Raw genomic sequence first — 20,728 nt, 5'->3', positions numbered from 1 at the left:
ATTGGCGGTGCTAGGGCTCACTCAGCTACCAGAGCCTTAACGCCGGGAGCAGTAAAATCGAAGCTGCCTAGAAGGAACAGGAAGTGCTATATATGTGAGAGTGCAGAGCACATGGCGAAAGAGTGTCCCCAGAGGAGTTTCAAGCACACTGCAGCTTCAGTGACAGTATTGGAAACAACTCAGCAGAGAGCACCACAGCAGGGAAACGACCAGGTCTGGCTGGAAGAGGAGGCACTGGGGCCCAGCCAGACGAGTCAGTGAGGAAGTCCCCAGAGATTTTGCAGCCCACAGACCCCCTCCCGCCCAAGCCAGTGGTGCAGCTAACCGCATCGCTTCAGCTGCCCAATGGACTCACCTTAGAAGTGCCTATTACAATTGACTCTGGCAGTAACGCAGACTTTATAGGATTGGAGTTCATTCAACAACACAACGTAGCATTACTGCCAGCCACACTGCCCCTGAAGGTCGTCACGGTGGATGGCAGGGAACTGCTAGGGGGGCAGGTGGTGCAGCAGACGCCGCCTATGGTGATGCAAATTGGGAATCACCGGGAAGTCATCAGTTTCAATGTCACCCAGCTGTCCGACACGCCTATAGTATTAGGCATGAGTTGGCTGCACAGGCACAGCCCAGCATTGGCGTGGTACCAGCGCCACCTGACTTTTGGCTCCTCCTACTGTGCAGAACACTGCATTATACCCAGCCCGGAAGGGGAAGAGGAGGACCCGCAGTTGCAGTTGGGCACGCTGCAAGCAGTACCCCACAAGTATGCGGAGTTTTTGGAGGTGTTCTGCGAGAAGGAGGCGGACAAGCTACCCCCTCACAGACCCTATGATTGCAAGATTGACCTCCTGCCGGGGGCGACGCTGCCTACTGGGAAACTGTACTCCATGTCTGAGGATGAACTGCAAGAACTCAGGGAGTTCATAGATCACAATTTGAAGCGTGGGTTCATCCGGGAGTCGAAAGCAGTGGGGGGCAGTCCCGTATTCTTTGTGAAGAAGCGGGATACGCCCCAAAAAAGACTGGTGGTGGACTTCAGAATCTTGAATTCGAAAACCAAGCCCTCAGCTTTCCCCATGCCCAAGATAGACGACTTGCTCGCGACGGTGCGGAAAGGACGCGTTTTCACCAAGCTGGATCTACGTGGCGCGTACAACTTGATTCGCATGCGCGACGGAGACGAGTGGAAGACGGCCATGTTCACGCCACTGGGCACCTACGAATACAGAGTTATGCCCTTCGGATTACAAAATGGCTCTCACACTTTCCAAGACTTTATGCATCACGTGCTGGCGGGGCTCCTTTACAAGAAGTGCGTATGCTTCCTGGACGACATCCTGATTTTTTCAGAATCGCGAGAGGCGCACGAGAGGGATGTCAGGGAAGTTCTGCAGAGACTGAAGGAGCACAGGCTGTACGCCAAACTGGAGAAGTGCCAGTTCGACGTGACGGAGGTGGATTTCCTGGGCTACAAGTTGTCGGACAAGGGGCTCGCCATGGACAGCGCCAAGGTTCGCGCAGTTTTGGACTGGAAGAGCCCACGCAATCGGAAGGAAGTCCAGCGGTTTGTCGGCTTTGCCAACTTTTACCGCAAGTTCATCAAGGGATTTGCCATGCAGACAGCGGCCATCACCGACACGCTCAGCTCCAAGAAGAAGAAATTCATCTGGACGGAGCAAGCGGAGCAGTCCTTTCAGAAACTCAAGCGTCTCTTCGCGTCTGAAGAGCAGCTGCTGCATGTGAATCCCAGCAGACCCATGAGGGTGGAGACGGACGCCTCAGACAGAGCCGTGGGAGCTGTCCTGTTGCAACAAGACCAGCAGGGGGACTGGAGGCCGTGCGCCTTCTACTCGAGGAAGCTCAGCAAGTCGGAGCAGAATTACACTATCTGGGACAGGGAGTTGCTAGCCATACATGCAGCATTCAAGGCATGGAGGCACTTCCTCATCGGAGCCAGACATACAGTGCAGGTCCACACGGACCACAAGAATCTGGAGTACTGGCGCATGGCTAGGTTCCTCAACCAGAGACACATTAGATGGGCAGAGTTCTTCGCGGACTTCGACTTCAAGATAGAGTACATCCCAGGCGACAACAACGTGATGGCGGATGCATTGTCCAGAAAGCCGCAATACCTGGAGGAGGCGGCACCGTCGGCGGCCAAGCACATTTTCGCACCGGAAGCGTGGGCATGCGCGTCGGCAACCGTGGACCTGGACGCCGTACGTCGCGCGCTGCGGGAAGACCCCTTCGCACGGGCCAAGATGGAGGAGGTGCACAGGGGCACAGCGAGGGCCGACGAGTTCCAGATCCGCGATGGGTTGCTCCTCCACAAGGGAGCACTCTACGTGCCGGGAGACGACCTCCGCGCAAGGGTCCTGCAGCAGCTACACGACGCTCCCACCGCAGGGCACTTTGGCAAAGAAAAGACTGTCGAACTCGTAGCCAGAGACTTTTGGTGGCCCAAGATGCGGGGGGAAGTAGCGGATTACGTCTCGAGATGTGACACCTGCCAAAGGGCCAAGTCAGTTCACAGACCGCCGGCGGGATTGCTGGAACCGCTGCAGACACCGTCTGAACCGTGGGAGAGGGTGGCCCTGGACTTCGTCACGGATCTGCCCAGCTCGAGGGGAAAGACAGCAGTGCTAGTGGTGGTGGACATGTTTACTAAGATGGCACACTTCATTCCGTGTGCGAAGGTAGCCACGGCAGAGCAGACCGCCAAACTGTTCATAGACCACGTGTTCAAGGTCCACGGTCTGCCACGGTCTATTCTTTCCGACCGGGGGCGACAGTTCATCTCGAACTTCTGGCAGAAGCTGATGGGCATTCTGAACGTCAAGGTCAATTTGGCGTCGGCGAGACACCCGCAGACCAACGGACAAGCGGAGAGGGTCAACGCCGTCATGCAGCAGTACCTAAGATGCTACGCCAACCAGCAGCCCACGACATGGGTGGACTACCTGCCGCTCGCCGAGTTCGCTTACAACAATACGAAGCACGTGTCGACGGGGGTGACGCCGTTCTTCGCCAACAACGGGAGGCATCCCAGAACCTTCCCGGGTTTAGAGAGAGTGGGGGAGGGGGAGCCACAGGCAGCGGAAGCCTTAGCGTCAGAGTTGCAGGAAGTCCACGAACAGCTCAGGAGGCAGCTAGAACTAGCAAAGCACGCATACAAGGTGCAGGCCGACAGACACAGAAGAGTTGGGGAAGACATACAGGTGGGTGACTGGGTCTGGTTAGCAGCGCAAGCAGTGCCGACCAGATCATTAGCTAAGAAGAAGCTAGGACATAAGCAGCTAGGACCTTACCGAGTCCAGGCGCAGGTCAATCCAGTAGCCTTCCGGTTGGCTCTTCCGGAGGGTTCCAGAATGCATCCGGTGTTCCATAGATCGGTGCTCACGCCCTACAAAGCACCTCATAGGTTTCAGGAGCCGGACACAGCACCAGACCAGAGCAGTGAAGGGCCCAGAGTGAGGGGGCCGCCTAGGAAGGGACACATCAATGAGGTCACAGAGATTTTGGACTCCAGATGGGGGGAAGAGGGAGTAGAATATTTTCTAGCCAGAGAGGGTACCCCGGCCAGTGCCAACAGCTGGGTACCGGACTATGCCTTGGAGGAACCGCTGCTCAAAGAGGAGTTTCATGCCCTCTTCCCGCACAGGCCCATGCCAGCAGAGTATTTCGATGACTGGCTTTTCACACCCACTCTTTCAGCCAGCACATTCCTGGGGTTCGACTCGGACGAGGAACAGGCACCAGTCCCCAGCTCTCAGGTGGGTTCGCCACCGGGGTCTGCCTCAGACCACTCGTATTGGTGGGACGATCAACCAGAGGAGCAGTGGCGCAGGAAGTGGCTGAGGGGTCCTTGGATGGGACCACCCGAAGAGGGGGAGAGGGGCGAGACGGACATGGACGTGTTGGGGGACAACGTGGGGTTCGAGCATGAAGACAGAGAGATGGAAGCAGAGGAGAGCGACGTTGACGAGTACATGGGGGATGAACTGTATCCGGCAAGCACCCCCGCGACGACGGAGCACCCAGTACCCGCACCGGAAGGAGGGGAGGGGGGAAGGGGGGGCTTCGAGGGGGGGATGGATGTCAGGGGTTCAGGAGCAGAGGGACAGGAGAGGGAGGAAGTAGAGACCGAGGGAGAGGAATCTGAGGGAGAAGTCAGCGAGGGTAGCCATCCGAGGTCTCTAAGTCTCTCCAGTGAATCAGAGGATTCACAGAAAGGGGCCCCAGTGGTCAGAGCCAGGGGGTTGCCAGAGGGAACACCCCAGGAAGGAGGGGCCAGAGGGGACTCAGAGAGCAGCAGCTGGAAATCGGGACCAACTTTCCCACCGGAGAGCAGTAAGGGGGAGGAGTCCCAAACATCGGCAGCAGGCAGCCTTCCGTCAGCGGAAGGACATGAGTCAGGGTTAGCCACGCCTGCATCAGAGAGCGAGGTAACGGTCAAAAGGAAGGTCAGGGGCAGCGCGCGCGCGCCAAGTTCAAATGTACAGGAGGGGGGCGCAATGGGCAGTCCGGAGAGAGAGCCGGGTCCCAAAGCCCGCCGGAGAGAAGGGGAGGAGTCCGAAGGGTCCGCTTCCGAGGCATCCCGGAAAGAAGGCACCCAGGGGGGTAGTAGGACCCAGAGGAGGAAGGAGAAACGTAGAAGGTGGAGTAAGGCTAGAGTCTTAAGCTGGTGTACAGGGGGCGGAGACTCAGACGAGGCTTCGCTGGTCTAGGGTTTAGACGTAGAGACGCACGCTAGTGTTTGGAAATGGAAACTAAATGCCAATAAAGACTTCTGTACAGTTCTAATGGCTAGCGTTGGTCTTCTGTGAGCTGAGACCGGGAGGCAGTCTCTGACATTGTGTTTTTCATCTTTTTGTTCTGTCTCCCAGACAGACAGGATGTGAGTGAGCTGCTCCTCATACTGTTGCTATATTCTATATTATGATTTGTGTTGATTTGTTTTGATTTGATACACAGCAATAAATAGCGATACTACATACTTCCAACAGCTCAGCTATCGTTTCCTCTGCTGTTTGCATGCTCATATGAGCAGATAGGAGTCACTGAGATACAGGACTGCTGCCAAACACTTCATGGGTGTCCTGTTACCAGAGAGGGAGGCCTCCATAATGGTTTCTCCCTTGTATGAATTCTTTGATGGGTCTTGAGATTCGAGCTTTGACTGAAGCTCTTTCCACATTGGAAGCACTGATACGGTTTCTGACCTGTATGTGTTCTTTGATGGGAAGTGAGACTATCCTTTCGACTGAACCTCATCCCACATTCCAAGCACGGATAGGGTTTCGTCCCGGTATGAATTCTTCGATGGCAAGTGAGACTGGAATTGTGACGAAAGCTCTTTCCACACTCAAGGCATTGAAAAGGTTTCTCCCCTGTATGAATTCTTTGATGGGAAGAGAGCGTAGTCCCCTCCAAGAAGCTCTTTCCACAGTCTAAGCACTGGTAGGGTTTCTCCCCTGAATGAATTTTTTGATGGGCAGTGAGACTTTGCCTGAGAATGAATCTTTTTCCACATTCAAAGCACTGATATGGTTTCTCGCCTGAATGAATTTTTTGATGGGAAGTGAGATGTGCGCTTTGACTAAAGCTCTTTCCACATTCCAGGCATTGATAGGGTTTCTCCCCTGTATGAATTCGTTGATGGGAAGAAAGCTTAGTCCCCTCCCGGAAGCTCTTTCCACATTCTAAGCACTGATAGGGTTTCTCCCCTGTATGAATTCGCTGATGGGAAGTGAGACTCTGCCTGTGACTGAAGCTCTTTCCACATTCTAAGCAGTGATAGGGTTTCTCCCCTGTATGAATTTTTTGATGCGAAGTGAGACCCTGCCTGTGACTGAAGCTCTTTCCACACTCAAGGCATTGAAAAGGTTTCTCCCCTGTATGAAATCTGTGATGGGAAACGAGACTCAGCTTGTAAATGAAGCTCTTTCCACATTCGAGGCATTGATAGGGTTTCTCCCCTGTATGAATTCTTTGATGGAAAGTGAGATAGATCCCCTGGCTGAAGCTCTTTCCACATTCAAAGCACTGATAGGGTTTGTCACCCGTATGAATTCTTTGATGGGAAGTGAGATGGGAGCTCTTTCTGAAGCTCTTTCCACATTCGAAGCACTGATATGGTTTCTCCCCAGTATGAATTCTTTGATGGGAAGTGAGATGATCCTTCCGACTGAAGCTCTTCCCACATTCTCTGCACTGATACAGTTTCTCCCTACTCTGTCCTCTTTTGTGTGCAGTGAGGCTATCCCTCTGAACGAAGCTCTTTCTTTGATGGGAGGTGGACTGGGAGCTTTGACGGATGTTCTCTCCACACTCTGAATATTTATAAGACTTCTCCGATATGTGGATTCTGTTGTGGTCTCCCTTGTTCTTCCCTTCTGATTCATCACCATCTGCAATGAAGAGAGAAGTTAATTAGCGCCTCAAAAACAAATGGAGGTCCAGATTATTGAACAATGTTTTCTCCCCACCTCACTTGAGAGTGCTCCGTTTCGGCCTCAAGAGGACATCCTTGAAGTCTAACTTAATGTCATTGTCAATGTGTGGCATCTTCAACCCTCCCAGCGTTTGAGCACGCCTGCAGGGCGCCTGACTCTCTTGAAACCAGTTTGGCGCAACTGCCAGCATACTATGACAGGGGCGCAGACACAGAACCATCAAACCCACCACCTGACCCCTCCCCCACCAATGCACTGCCACGTTAGTGTAAGTCATGCAAACTCTGCATCGCTGCCCCGGACCCCAACCCCACTCAGAGTGAAGGGGACGTGGTTCACATCCATTATTGAACAAAGTTAATGAATGCTTGTGATAGAGGAAGAACTGAAGGGAGTTAGATGTGAGGCCTTACTATAGTTTTCACTTCCTTAGTTGGCTGGTATTTACTGACATATTGCTTGGCTTTTATCTGGAATGGATTTTGTTCTGGCTCAATCCTGGACTCCACTCCATCTCCAAGGTCAGTCATCTCTTTGGTTAATCAAATGCAAGCAGAAGCCAAAACAACAAACCTGACAGAAGTTACACCAACTTCCCTAAAAACTCTGAAGCCGGCATTTAAGAAGGCCTGGGTGGTTCAGACAAGCCTGGTCATTGTTTTAAAAGGCATGACTAGACGCAGAACATTCACAGAGGAAACAGTTGATATCCCTCCATTCTGGGTTCACGGTGGGGGGTGTTAGAATCCCAGATGCTCTTGGTCTCCATCCAAAGAGTGAAGGTGTCAGGACTGGTCGTTGTCCTCTTCAGATCACCACAGAAACGCTTCTTGTTCTTTTATAAAACTTTTTATTGCGTATTAACAAAACATTCTTATAAACAGTTCTTCACTCTTCTTCCTCAGAGTCCCTTCTTTCAGATACCTTCTGAGCTCTGCTTCTCCATGACCAGCCACTCTCCAAATGGCGAAGGCGCCTTTCCCTTCGCTTTCCCGCTCTTTTTCCTAACCTCCTGGCTAGAGCTGGCTTGTATCTCCCCTCCTCCGAATCTGAGCTAGAACTGAACCCTTGCCTTTCCTGGGAACAGCCGGTCCCTCCCTGTTGTTCCTCTTGCTCCCTTCTATTAGATTCACTGCTCTCCTCCCCCCCTTGGGGAATGCTTTCTCCCTCTGATAAACTGAAAACCTCTAACTCTTCCCTGACATCACCCCCTCCCCTAAGCCCCCCTTCCTCCTCCTCGCTCTCCTCTGTTTCTGAAGGACCGAACCCTATGAACTCTTCTTCCTCGCTATCTGTCTCTTCAAAAATTTCTTGAAGATGCCAGTTCTGGGGTTTTGGCTTGTGGGGATATCTTCTATGAAATTCTCTCTGCAATTCTGGAACGTTAATTTTTTCTGCTGGTTCCCATGAGTTCTCAGACTCCTCTAACCCTTTCCATGCAACCAAATACTGTAATTTCCTCCTACTTATTCTCGAGTCTAATATTTCTTCCACTTCGGTCTCCGCTTCCCCCATCATGGTGGGAAAAAGAGGTGGTTCCCTTGAAATTTGATACTTATGTGCTGGTACAAACACTGACAATAAAGATCTATGAAATACAGGGTGTATTCTCATATTTTCAGGCAAATGAAGCTTGAAAGCGACTGGGTTAATTTGAGCCTTTACTTGGAAAGGTCCCAATCTCCTTGGTTCTAGCTTTTTACACTTCCCTCGTATTGGTAGTCCCTTGGTAGACAGCCATACCCAGCTCCCTACTTGGATTTCTTCCCCAACTCGCCGGTGCCTATCTGCAGCTTTCTTGTAAGCCTCTTTAGCTTCTTCCAAATCCTCTTTCAATATCTCATGAATGCACCTCAACTCCTCTATCATTTGTTCTGCTGCTGGTACTGCTAACTGCTCCTCTTGACCTGGGAATGCCCTTAGATGCAAGCCATAGTTTGCCACAAATGGGGCTCTGCCCGTAGACACATGCATTGCATTATTATACGCAAACTCTGCTAGACTCAACTTCTCTAACCACCTGCTCTGCTGATAACCAGCATAACACCTCAGATATTGTTGTAGTGTTGCATTCGTTCTTTCAGCTTCCCCATTGGTTTGCGGGTGTCTCGCTGACGTGAGGCTTAGCTCCACATCTAGTAACTGCATTAACCTCTTCCAAAATTGTGATGTAAATTGGGCCCCTCTATCTGAAATGATTTGTGATGGCATACCATGCAACCTAAAAATATTATCTAAAAACATCTTTGCAGTTTCCTGTGCGGTCGGAATTTTGGTACATGGTATGAAATGTGCCATCTTGGTTAGCATGTCAACCACTACAAAGATCACTGTTTGCCTGTGCGATGACGGTAGATCCGTTATAAAATCCATAGACACCACATCCCAAGGCCTTCCCGGCGTGGGCATAGGTTGCAACAACCCTGCGGGAGCTGCTCTGGGTGCCTTGGCTCGTTGACATACTTCACAACCTCTTACATATTGTGTTACTTCCTCCCTCAACTTTGGCCACCAGAACTGCCGTGTGATCTGATACAGGGTCTTTTCTCTACCAAAATGTCCTGCAGTCGGGTTATCATGATGTTGCCTCAACACTTTACCTCTTAATTCACCTGCAGGTACATACAGCACCCCTCTCCTGTACAACAATCCATCTTTTTCCTTGAAACCTTCCTCTTCCCCTCTACCTTTTCTCAGTTGCTCCATTTTCTTTTGTGCAAACTCATCTGTTACTGTCAATTGCTGGAATTCCCTGCCGTCCACTACTACGGCTGCACACCCCCACTGATCCGATCTCAGCATTTCTCGCAACTTGGGAGGTGCTTCCCCTTCCATATCTCAGGTTTGCGCGATAGCGCGTCTGCACGAATGTTTTGATGCCCAGGTATGTACTCAATCCTAAAATTAAACCCAGCAAAAAATCTCTGCCCACCTAATTTGCCTTTGGTTTAGCTGTCTAGCAGTTCTCCAATACTCTAAATTCTTATGATCTGTTTGTACCACCACCTGATGTGATGCCCCTTCCAAAAAATGTCTCCACACTTTAAAGGCAGCGTGCACAGCTAAAAGTTCCTTATCAAATATGGTGTAGTTTTGTTCTGATTGATTTAATTTTCTAGAGTAGAATGCACAGGGTCTCCAGTCCCCTTCCTTGTCCTGTTGCAGCAGAATGGCCCCAATAGCCCTGTCAGAGGCATCAGTTTCTACCTTTATACGCTTACTTGGATCTAGGTGCATAAGATATTTTTCTGAAGCAAACACCACCTTTAATTTATCAAAGGCCTCCTGTGCTTCCTCAGTCCATCTGAATGGCCCCTTGCCTCTTAGACCAGTGTTTCCCAACCGGTGTTCCGCGGCACACTAGTGTGCCGTGGAACGTTGCCTTGTGTTCCGTGGGAGGGAGGCGGGCGAGTCGGGCGGCGAGAGGCGGGGCGGCGAGCGAGCTCCCTCCCACATCCCATCGCTGCTCGCTTCGGCCGGCCTACTGGAGGAAGGCGCGAAAACCTCGCGCATGCGCAGGCCTTCCGCCTGCGACAGCCCAGTAGGCCGGCCGAAGCGAGCGACGATGGGATGTGGGAGGGAGCTCGCTCGCCGCCCCGCGTGTGCTCGCCGCCCGACTCGCCCGCCTCCCTCCCACGGCACACCAGCCTACCTCCGTGGGAGGGAGGCGGGCGAGTCGGGCGGCGAGAGGCGGGGCGGCGGCGGCGAGGAGAGGCCGCCCAGCGCGGGGCTCTCGCCCTCTGCCTGCCTGGCTGCCTGCGAGCTCGGCGGGCAGCGCTTCCGCCCGCAGCGCCCGCCTCGCGGCTCTCATTCCCTGCCCCTGCCAAAGCTCACCCAGCCAAGCCGCGCTCTCCTTCCTGCCTCGCTTTGCTGCCTCCTCCCCCCCCACCCCCAAAGCTTGGAGGTTCCCCGGCAGGAAGGAGGGAACTTAATCCTCTCCAAGGGTTGCGGAAAACAGACATGCAAATGGGGGCTTGCCAGCTCTTCAAGCGCCGCCGGCTTTCTTCGGGAATTACCACCCGCCGAGCCCGGTAACGCTGACAGGCCGAGCCGCGGGGCTTGGCAGCGCAGCCGGCAGAGTGTGGGAAAGGGCGGCCGCCACGCGCCGGGCAAGGCGAGACTCGACGGGGAGGACACCGGCAGCAGCGCCCCCCCCCCCAGAAACCCGCTCCGGGCAGGTAATTCACAGAGAGTGGACAGAAGGAAGCCTTAAAGGGCTTCAGCCTCCCAGAGTGGCGGGGAATAATAATAATAATAATAATGATAATAATAAAATTGACAGGGGGTGTTTTTCTAGGTGAGGGGGTGGGGACTGTAATAACAAAAAAATCAGCTCTATATCAACCGCTGTTTTGCAATGAGGAATTGCAAATAAGGAAGATCAAAAGGAGAATGTTTTTTGGGGGGGGACTCTCTTCCTCTTCCTCCTCTCGTTCTTGCTCCTCTTCCTGGCAAAAGGGCTGCTGAGACCCCTTCTCTCTTGGGTGCCGGTGGGTGCTGTGACGTTGACGCTGCTGTGGCAAGTGCCTTTACTTAGCAGAGTGCATTCCCCTTTACACAGGAGGGGAGGGGAAAAAATTGAAGCTTACACTTTCGTGCGTCCCTCCCGGCGCGACGCTGCGCGCTGACGTCACGGGGCTGTAATGGTGGTGTGCCTCGAGATTTTTTTCATCAAACAAGTGTGCCTTTGCCCAAAAAAGGTTGGGAAACACTGTCTTAGACAATCAGTTAGTGGCGCTGTGATTTTGGAGTAATTACCTATGAATTTACGATAGAAATTAGCAAATCCTAAAAACCTCTGTAGATCTTTCTTAGTTTTAGGTGCCTCCCATTCCACCACTGCCTGAACTTTACTGGGGTCCATGTGCACCCCTTTGTGGGAAATGCAATATCCCAGGAACTCCACCTTTTGTGTGTGGAATTTACACTTCTCTAACTTCACATATAACCTGTTGGTCCTCAATCTCTCTAACACCTGTGTGACATGTTTTACGTGTTCCTCCATACTTTCACTATATATTAAGAGGTCATCTAAATAAGAGACACAGAACTGATCCAGTATACCTGCTAAGACGTGATTGATGAAAGTTTGAAATACCCCTGAGCCATTTTGCAAGCCAAAAGGCATTACCAAGAATTCAAACGCACCATACTTAGTACAAAAACTGGTTTTCCACTCATCCCCTTCTCTGACCCTTATCAGATTATATGCTCCTCGTAGATCAAGCTTGGTAAAGACTTTGGCTGACCTTACTCTCTCTAAGAGGTCATCTATACGTGGCAGTGGGCACACACGAGGCTTCATTTGACTGTTAAGGATTCTGAAGTCACATACTAATCTTGGTGCCCCTTCCTCACCTTTCTTTTTGACAAAAAAGACAGGAGCACCCCCAGAGGCCGTAGACTCTCTAATAAAACCTCTCTGCAAATTCTTTTGCAGGAACTCCCTCAATGCTGCAGATTCTACTTCCGACATGGCATATATCTTGCTTGGTGGCAACTGTGCCCCAGGGTCTAGATCTATCTTGCAATCATAGGGCCTATGTGGTGGAAGTTTATCTGCTTCTTTTTCACAAAAAACATCCTGATAAGCCATATATTGTGATGGAATCTCACTTTCATTCCCCACCAACTTCCCTTCTACCTCTGTTCCCATTACTTCCACCGAGATTTTTCCCTTTTGCCCCAAACAATGTGTCATACAATATATCGAACCAAAAACCAAAGATCTTTGATGCCAGGCAATCACCGGATTATGACGATTGAGCCAACTCATGCCCAGCACCATTGGGTGCCCAGCTAGTTTGGTCACATGAAATGCCCTGGTCTCTGAGTGATGACCCATGTCCATTCTCATTGGTGGAGTCTCATAAGTCACTTCTCCTGAAAGTAGCGGTCTGCCGTCGATTGTTGTCACTCGCAGTGGGAAACTCAAAGGTAACAAAGCGATTTTGTGTTCCTGTACCAATTTCTGGTCTATGAAATCTGCTGACGCTCCTGAGTCTAACAACGCCTCTACCTGGACGCTGTGTCCATTGGGTAGTTGTAGTTGCACCTTCACCGTTAGCCATGGGATAGGTGGTTCCGCGTGAGAGCCTTCTATTGCTTCTCCACCCGGCTGCAAGCTCCCATTTCCAGCCGGGGACATTCGTTTCCCTGATGCAGTTCCTCTGGGCAATTGTCGTCTCTCATGTCTGCTCCAGATAGAGACTCCCATCCTTTACGATTGTGACATTGTCGTGCTAGATGCCCTGGTTTTCCACAGACAAAGCAACGCCTTGCATCTCTTCCTTTCCCTGCATTTCCTCTTACCATGGAAGAGGTAGTAACTGGGAGGGGTCTGGCTGCTCCTAATTCCATGGGCTCTGGCCGCTCTCGTCCTGTCACGTTGCCCGCTCTGCTCTCTGTACTTTCGATATTATTTTCCCGCCACCGTGGTCTCCATTGTTCCTTCTTTTCACTAGCCCTCCGTTCCACGCGTAGGCTCAATTGCAGGCACGTTCGGACCAGAGAGTCCAACGAACTAGGTTCTGGCATTTGGGCCAACTGGTCTAAAATCTCATTATTCAGTCCTTCCCTAAAAAGGGCTGCAACTGTTGGGGAATTCAGATCCCATTTTAATTTCTGCACCAGCAAACTAAAGTTGGACCAATAAACTCCCACAGTGTCTTTTCCTTGTCTCATTCTCAACAGCTGCCTAGCTGTGGTTGTTTCATGCGCAGGGTCGAAGAAAATCGTGTCTAGATACTGCAGAAAAATGTGTAGATTTCCTAGGGCGGCATCCCTCCGAGATATGAGGGGTATAACACAGTCCTTAGCCCTCCCTTCCAAGAAATTAATCACATAAGCAACCATCTCTTGCTCAGATTGAAATTCTTTATCCTTTATCTCAATTATGTAAGAAATTTCTGTCTTGAAAGCCATGTATTCAGAGCTTTCTCCCTGGAAGCTACATGGGCGTACAGTCAATGTTTTACTCACTCTATCTCCCCACGTCGATTGCAGCATGGTTCTATGTTCTCCCAGTGCTGCCGATAGTACATCAACTTGACTTTTCAACTGTAAGTTCTGTTGCCATAAGTCCTGTAATGTTAGCTGGAGCGCTGGGGTTTCTCCTTGCCCAACTGGCGCCACAGCTCCATCCATTTTGGTTTCTCCTTCTTTACTTATAGTGAAGAGGCACAGAGCAGAAGGTATTCTGTCAGGACTGGTCGTTGTCCTCTTCAGATCACCACAGAAACGCTTCTTGTTCTTTTATAAAACTTTTTATTGCGTATTAACAAAACATTCTTATAAACAGTTCTTCACTCTTCTTCCTCAGAGTCCCTTCTTTCAGCTACCTTCTGAGCTCTGCTTCTCCATGACCAGCCACTCTCAAAATGGCGAAGGCGCCCTTCCCTTCGCTTTCCCGCTCTTTTTCCTACCCTCCTGGCTAGAGCTGGCTTGTCTCTCCCCTCCTCCCAATCTGAGCTAGAACTGAACCCTGGCCTTTCCTGGGAACAGCCGGTCCCTCCCTCTTGTTCCTCTTGCTCTCTTCTATTAGATTCACTGCTCTCCTCCCTCCCCCCTTGGGGAATGCTTTCTCCCTCTGAGAAACTGAAAACCTCTAACTCTTCCCTGACAGAAGGTTCATCATATAGAGGTATGAATGGAATTGCAAAACTGATCTTATGATCTAACGGATTTTTACCAAGAGGGTCCATGATCCCACGATTCTCCTCCTTTACTTCCTTATGTAGAACTCTCTGGTCAGGATCCAGAAACGTCCACACCTTGTCTGTAAAACAAACAGCAACATACTCCTGACTATTATATATATGTGAACCTAGGAGCTCAAAGGGCTGAATGTTTGCATCTCCTATAGAGCGAAAGTCATGAATTTGGTCCCCCCTTTCTGTTGTTCTTTTTTGTTATTTATCTCTGTTTTATTGTTGAGTGTATTAAGTAGTTTATGTTTTGTTTTCTTACCGTTAGTGCTGATATTATATTATTAATTGTTGGCTATTGGTATATATTTGAGCCTACCCTTTACTGTTGATAGAACTACTTTACACCTTTTTCTCTTTTTCTCTCTTCCTTTGAATATTTTCAAATAATAATTATTTAATTGGGAATACTTAAAGTTAATTTCAGTGTGTATAACGGGTAGAGTCTGCCTTATATATATTTAGATATGCAAGAATGTTAATTACTCATATATTTCGTAATCCATATGTTAAATATACGCACGGTTAATATATGACTCAGGTTGGAGCGATAATAATTTTCAGTATATTTGGTCTATATTAGGCCTTCCAAACAATTTTGCTAAAGATAAAATAGAGGACAAGGAAGCTTACAGATTAAAGTCATAATGAGAATTATAAGTATGAATGTCAAGGGGTTAAAGGAAAAGAAAAAAACAAATGCTAACACTCAAATATCTACAGTCATTAAAGGCTGATCTAGGTCTATTAAAGGAAACACATTTGACAGCACAAGGGGCTCAAACTTTGAAATGCCAATGGGTAAAAGACGTTATTTCAACAAACTCAGACGAAAATGCTAGGGGAGTCACAATTTTATTTAGGAAAGGCTGGCCTCATGAAATACAAGATATAGTAAGAGAGGAAGATGGCCGATGCTTAATAATTGTAATTAAAACAGAAGGGACAGAAATAGCAATAGTAAATGTCTGTGCCCCAAACACTGATGACCATAAGTTTATTCACAACTGCTTTAAGAGATTAAGCCTTCTATCTTATCACCACTTGATAAGGGGTGGAGACTTTAATGAAATTTTAGATTCACAGATGGATACCACCTCAGTAGCCAGGAAAAAAAGGACAAAGGTTAGAGAGACAATTAATAACTATATGATACAGTGGAATTTAGTGGGATCATGGAGATTGCATCACCCTAAGGAAAAATCATATACATATTTTGCAGGAATTCATAATACCCAGCACAGAATTGATTTTTTTCTAACACCAGCATTACATCCCTTTACTAGCCGATGTGACATTGATATTCCCATTATAGTTAATCACTCAGCAGTAATACTGGAAAATAATTTATCAAAAACCCAGGAAGGTATGAGGAGATGATATCTTAATATATAATTAAAAAGGTAAAGGTACCCCTGCCTGTACGGGCCAGTCGTGTCCGACTCTAGGGTTGTGCGCCCATCTCACTTAAGAGGCCGGGGGCCAGCGCTGTCCAGAGACACTTCCAGGTCACATGGCCAGCGTGACGAAGCTGCTCTGGCGAGCCGGCACCAGCGCAGCACACGGAAACGCCGTTTACCTTCCCGCTAGAAAGCGGTACCTATTTATCTACTTGCACTTTGACGTGCTTTCGAACTGCTAGCTGGGCAGGAGCTGGGACCGAAAGACAGGAGCTCACCCCGCCGCGGGGATTCGAACCGCCGACCATGCGATCGGCAAGCCCTAGGCGCTGAGGTTTTCCCCACAGCGCCACCCGCGTCCCATTAATATATCATTACTAAATGGGGAAAAAAACTTCATTCAATATATAAGCCAAGAAATACAAATATATTTTTAAAATAACTCCAAATCTTGAACGTCAAGACTGATGGAATGGGAAGGATATAAAGCTTACATCAGAGGGAAGATAATATCCTTTTCTGCCAACAAAGCCAAGCTGCAAAGATTAAAGTAAAATAATCTAAACATTTCTTTAAAAACACTATGGGGTGATATGGAAAATAATACATCTGAGGGTACATATGAAAGAATACAACAACTAACATTAGAACTGAATAATATACTAGCTTAAAAAATTGAGTTCAGTCTACTAAGCCTAAAACAAATATACTGGGAGAATTGCATGTCAACGCAAATTAAGAATGGATAAATAGGAAGAAATCTGGAATGAATATTTAAGCAATAAGGTGGATAGAGGTGGGAAGTGGGGGGAGGAGAGAGAGGTGGGAAAATATTGTTAAAAGGGTGCAGTCACAGGTATATCAGTGTCTTTAAATCTGAATTGTCAAATTGTGTTATTATTGTTATTATGGTTTTTGTTGTACAGTAGTGTCTTTTGCGGTTGCTGTTTGTATAGAAAAAATGATTAAATAAATTTTAAAAAACCAACTGATCTTATGATCCAACAGGGAGTTTTACCGAGAGGGTACATGACCCCATGATTCTCCTCCTTGACTTCCTTATGCAAAGCTCTCTGGTCAGGATCCAGCAACGTCCACGTCTCGTCTGTGAAACAAACAGCAACACCTTCACCTAAACACTCTCCATCAGCTGTTGCCTCAATCTGGTTGGTCTAAACTTAAATGTATACGTAAATCTCTTTCTTCACTTTGAATCCCCTCCCATTTTCATGAGGAGACCAACTCTGTATTGTTTCATTGGTGACAGAAGAGGAATAATGACTATTGCTCAAAATTAATCTAGGCACAACAGCCACAAGAGCTCCTGACTAGGCATTCAGTTTTGCGATGTTGAATGTTCTCTGCTCTCTCCTGTTCTCCCCCTTTTCTTCAGTTGGAAGCAATTAATGAACCCAGAACTCATACCCTGACCACTAATGATGAACCATATGTTATAGATATTCTGGCAAATTTATTCTGCTATTTTACATAGAAATGACATGAGAAGACCTGGCCTACGTAATTGTATTATTTATTAGTCCTATGATCCTTGTTTTTAAAAGCAAATAAAAAGTTATTCCAAAAAGAAAAGAAAAAAGCAATACACGGAGGCCTCATCTGCGTTCAATCTACAAAGCAGGATCAGATTAAAGAGTCGTGGCCTCTAGTGCTGCGTGATGGATCAGTGAGTTGTCAGACATTGGCAGGGCATCCAGATCACAGAACTGGTTTTAGACCTTTTGAGCTGCCAATACATCGCGGTGGCCGGGGAGCTGTGACCTATTCCTGGCTCAAATTGCCTGCAGATGACAAAGGAGCAGGCAGACAGGTGGGGGAGCCCGAAAAGGTGCTCCCCTTCTCCATCTCCATCCGCCTGCCTGCCTCCCCCCACCCCCAAGCTGAGCAAGCCCCAATTCCTCTCTGGCTCCATCCCTCCACATCCCCATCTCCCCTGGGACTCACCAGATCTCTCGGAGGTCCCTGGGAGGGAACGCTCAGAGGTTGTGGGGAGGGATGCAGGAGACAACCTGACCAGGTCATGCGTCCATCTTCCCTCTTCCATCTCCTCTAGCTTGACAGGATCTGTCTCACTCATCCTTCCTGAGGAGTCGAGGAGCCAAAAGAAGCTGCAGGGTCCTGGGAGAGAGGAAGAAGCAAAGGGAGCCTCAGAGAAACTCCTGCCCTAGATATTCTCCTGCCCCTAACAGAAGCCCCATTTCTAAACTTCTCCAGTGGTTCCAATTTCACCTGTTTACTCCTCACCCCACTTCGTAAGGCTGGCAGGGTCTGCATAGTAGTGACCTGAGAGTACATCCCCTTGAACTCAGTGGGGCTTATGGACACAACTTGGTGTCAAAACCAGTCACCTTCCTGTCCCTAAGCCTGAAAACTGCAACCCCAGAGCATGGGCAGGAAATAGATGAGTAGCCATTACCTGTAGGTTCCCCCATGCTAGGTGCTTTGTATAGAGAGCCCTGCTGACGCTCTTTGAGCTCCCTCATCGCAAGCCAGGCAGGTGTTGTGGCCATACAGTGCTACCTCTGGTCACATACTTAATTCGTTCCAGAGGTCTGTTCTTAACCTGAAACTGTTCTTAACCTGAAGCACCACTTTAGCTAATGGGGCCTCCAATTGCCGCCGTGCAATTTCGGTTCTCACCCTGAAGCAAAGTTCTTAACCCGAGGTACTATTTCTGTGTTAGCGGAGTCTGAAGCCTGAAGTGTATGTAACCTGAAGCGTATGTAACCTGAGGTACCACTGTATTTGCCGCTGTCTGGGGTTGCATGGGGACCAAATCTGTATGTGGAAGCAGAGGAGCTGGTGATGCCACATTTCTGAATAATCTTGAGACTAATACACCGCTCCTTCTTTGATATTCCCAGTGCTTATACACCATCTTTGCAAGTCTCCGGTCTCGAAATGTGGCCCCCACCCTGGCATGGAAGCCACCAAAGTACAGTCATACCTCGGGTTGAATATGCTTCAGGTTGAGCGCTTTCGGGTTGCGCTCCACGGCGACCGGATCCTACGCACCCCTCGCATCCAACTTGTACCTAAAAATCTGCCCAAGCCTGCACCAGAGAATTGCAGAGTTGGAAGGGACCCCTGAGGGTCATCTAGCCAACCCCCCGGGGCAGTGCAGGAATCTCAACTAGACCATCCCTGACCGAGGGCCACCCAGCCTCTGCTCTAAGGCCCTTCTCTGCACGCCTTCTCCACCAGAGGTCTGGGTGGCGGCAACACAAAAACGGGCCTTTTCTGCCGTGGATCCCCATTCGTGGGAGACTCGCCTGGCCCCTTCCTGACATCTTGAGGTGCCAGGCAAAAAGGTTTTTCTATAACTGGGCCTTTGGCAGGTTGACATGCCTCTGAAATATGTTTGTGGGAGGAGAGATCATTGGTTTGTTTTTGTTTTATTATGCATTTGGTGTTCTGAGTTATTTACTAGAAACTACTTCTCTAGAATTAGATACAGATTCTCATAATGTCAAAATCAACATCGTGACATAATACATTAACATGTAGCTTTTCAGTTGACCCCCAAGTCCAGTCTGTACAAAATACAGCTCCTATTTTGTCAGTGCCGTAGTACATTCTTTTCTACTTTCTTGACTCTTCCCTCGAAGAGTAGCATGAAATAATCTTCGAAGTGATTGGGATCCAGATGATGGGCTTGGCAGGCCAAAAAGACTGGCCCTGAGAGATAGGCAGACAAGGCAAGGGTTGAGGGGTGTTCCCTTCCTCGGCTGTGCAGAGGGCTAAATCATTTGGGAATGTTTGCAGGGACTGGGCGCTTCCATCGGATCCCTGTAATGGATTCCTTTGAAGGGATTTCTGCACCAGGCAAAGGGATTTTTGGCCCCCCAATTCCCCCCCCCCCCAGACACCCAAGGGGGCGAGTTTACCTAAAGCAGGAAGAGGTCCTTGCTGACCTCCAGGCTGGGGGGGAGCGAGCCAGGGGGCGCCTCCCCCCCCCTTGCTTTGACCCCCTGGACCCCTTCTCCCCCTTTTCCGCCCCCTTCAGTGCTGCGTCTCCTTTTCCCTCTGCCCTGACTCTCCGCCCCCTGACTTGGGGGTCTGCCCCCACTATGTATGATCTGAGCAGGGACCCCCACGCCCCCTCCCTGCCCCCCGGGACCCCCTTCTCCCCATGGCACCCTCAGGGGGAAGAGAGAGGAGACTCACCGAGGCGAAGGCGAGAGAAAGAGGAGGCAGGCAGGGAGGGGGGGGAGGGAGGGAGGGGGGGGCTCCTGCTCTGGAGGACCTTGCCCCCTCCCCTCCACTTCCCGCCCTCTCTAGGAATCCAGCTCTGCTCCTTTTAACCCTTGGCAAGCCGAAGGCACCACTCCCTCTCCCTGCCTTCACTTTTCCTGCTTCTGCGCCTGCGCTCTAGGGGCTGCCCCCTTCCCTCCCTCTGCCCCACGGAGCCCACATCCCACCAGACTAACCCCAAGGGAGGCGGGGGGGGGGGGTCCATGGGGGGGGGGTTAGCTTGGCGGGTGGGAGGATGGAGGGGGGGCTTCCCAGCCGGCAGACCCCTCCCCTCCCGAAAAGACGGGTTGTTCTGCTTCTCACCCCAGGAAGAGAGAGGGAGGAGGAAGAGTCCCAGGCCAGGAAGGAAACGCACACGTGACCCGGGGGGGGGCATGAAAAAGAGAGGGGAAGAGCAGGATGGTGGAGAGAGGGGACCAGACTCCGGTTCAGAGCCAGAGGGACCCCGGCCCTCCTTTCCCCGTGTTTCCTGCCAGAAAACCAGTTTCTCCTGGTGTAGCGGGGAAACCCCCCATCATTCAGTTTGTACAAACTCCTCACACTCACACTCACACACGACATACGCTGCTACGCTTCTGTGATAAATTCATAGAAAAATCAACCATACATCGGATTTGCACTGTTCTGATACGGAAGGGGGGGGGGCATGTCTTCTTCACCTCCTTCTTCGCTATGTTACGGCTAAAATCTGGGTGCGGGGCTACACTGCCACCCAGCTCGTCGGACTAAGTGTCCGCGGGTCCCTGCGGAAGAAAATGACCTCAGCCGGACAGGAGCAAACTGCAGAAGATCCAAGTTTATTGCGCAACAGGTTCAAGGCGAGATTGAACAGCGAAAAAGGGGTGACATGAACTTTTGAAACTCCCTCCATGTCCCAGAATACAGTGCA

At 49.9% G+C, this 20,728-nt stretch overlaps 1 protein-coding gene across 3 annotated transcripts in view; it reads right to left on the bottom strand.

Annotated features, from left to right (window-relative positions):
- LOC144326640 (uncharacterized) overlaps positions 1-19,531 on the bottom strand; it is a 28,429-nt gene extending 8,898 nt beyond the window's left edge. Inside the window, exons 1-5 of one of the 3 annotated variants that reach the window (XM_077923262.1) lie at positions 18,533-19,531; positions 17,530-17,703; positions 16,586-16,672; positions 14,152-14,238; positions 4,859-6,416 (exon numbers count right to left, since the gene is read on the bottom strand). In XM_077923262.1, coding sequence (XP_077779388.1) covers positions 5,095-6,416; positions 14,152-14,238; positions 16,586-16,672; positions 17,530-17,662 — 1,629 coding nt within the window. In that variant the 5' untranslated portion in view covers positions 17,663-17,703; positions 18,533-19,531 and the 3' untranslated portion in view covers positions 4,859-5,094. The other 2 variants (XM_077923263.1, XM_077923261.1) reach the window with 2 other exon arrangements.
- Between the last annotated feature and the right edge of the window lie 1,197 nt (positions 19,532-20,728).

Source organism: Podarcis muralis, chromosome 2 (assembly GCF_964188315.1).
Source record: "Podarcis muralis chromosome 2, rPodMur119.hap1.1, whole genome shotgun sequence".
NCBI classification, from domain to species: domain Eukaryota; kingdom Metazoa; phylum Chordata; class Lepidosauria; order Squamata; family Lacertidae; genus Podarcis; species Podarcis muralis.
Note: the sequence above shows the minus strand (reverse complement) of the source record. Positions and strands in the feature narration are given on the sequence as shown.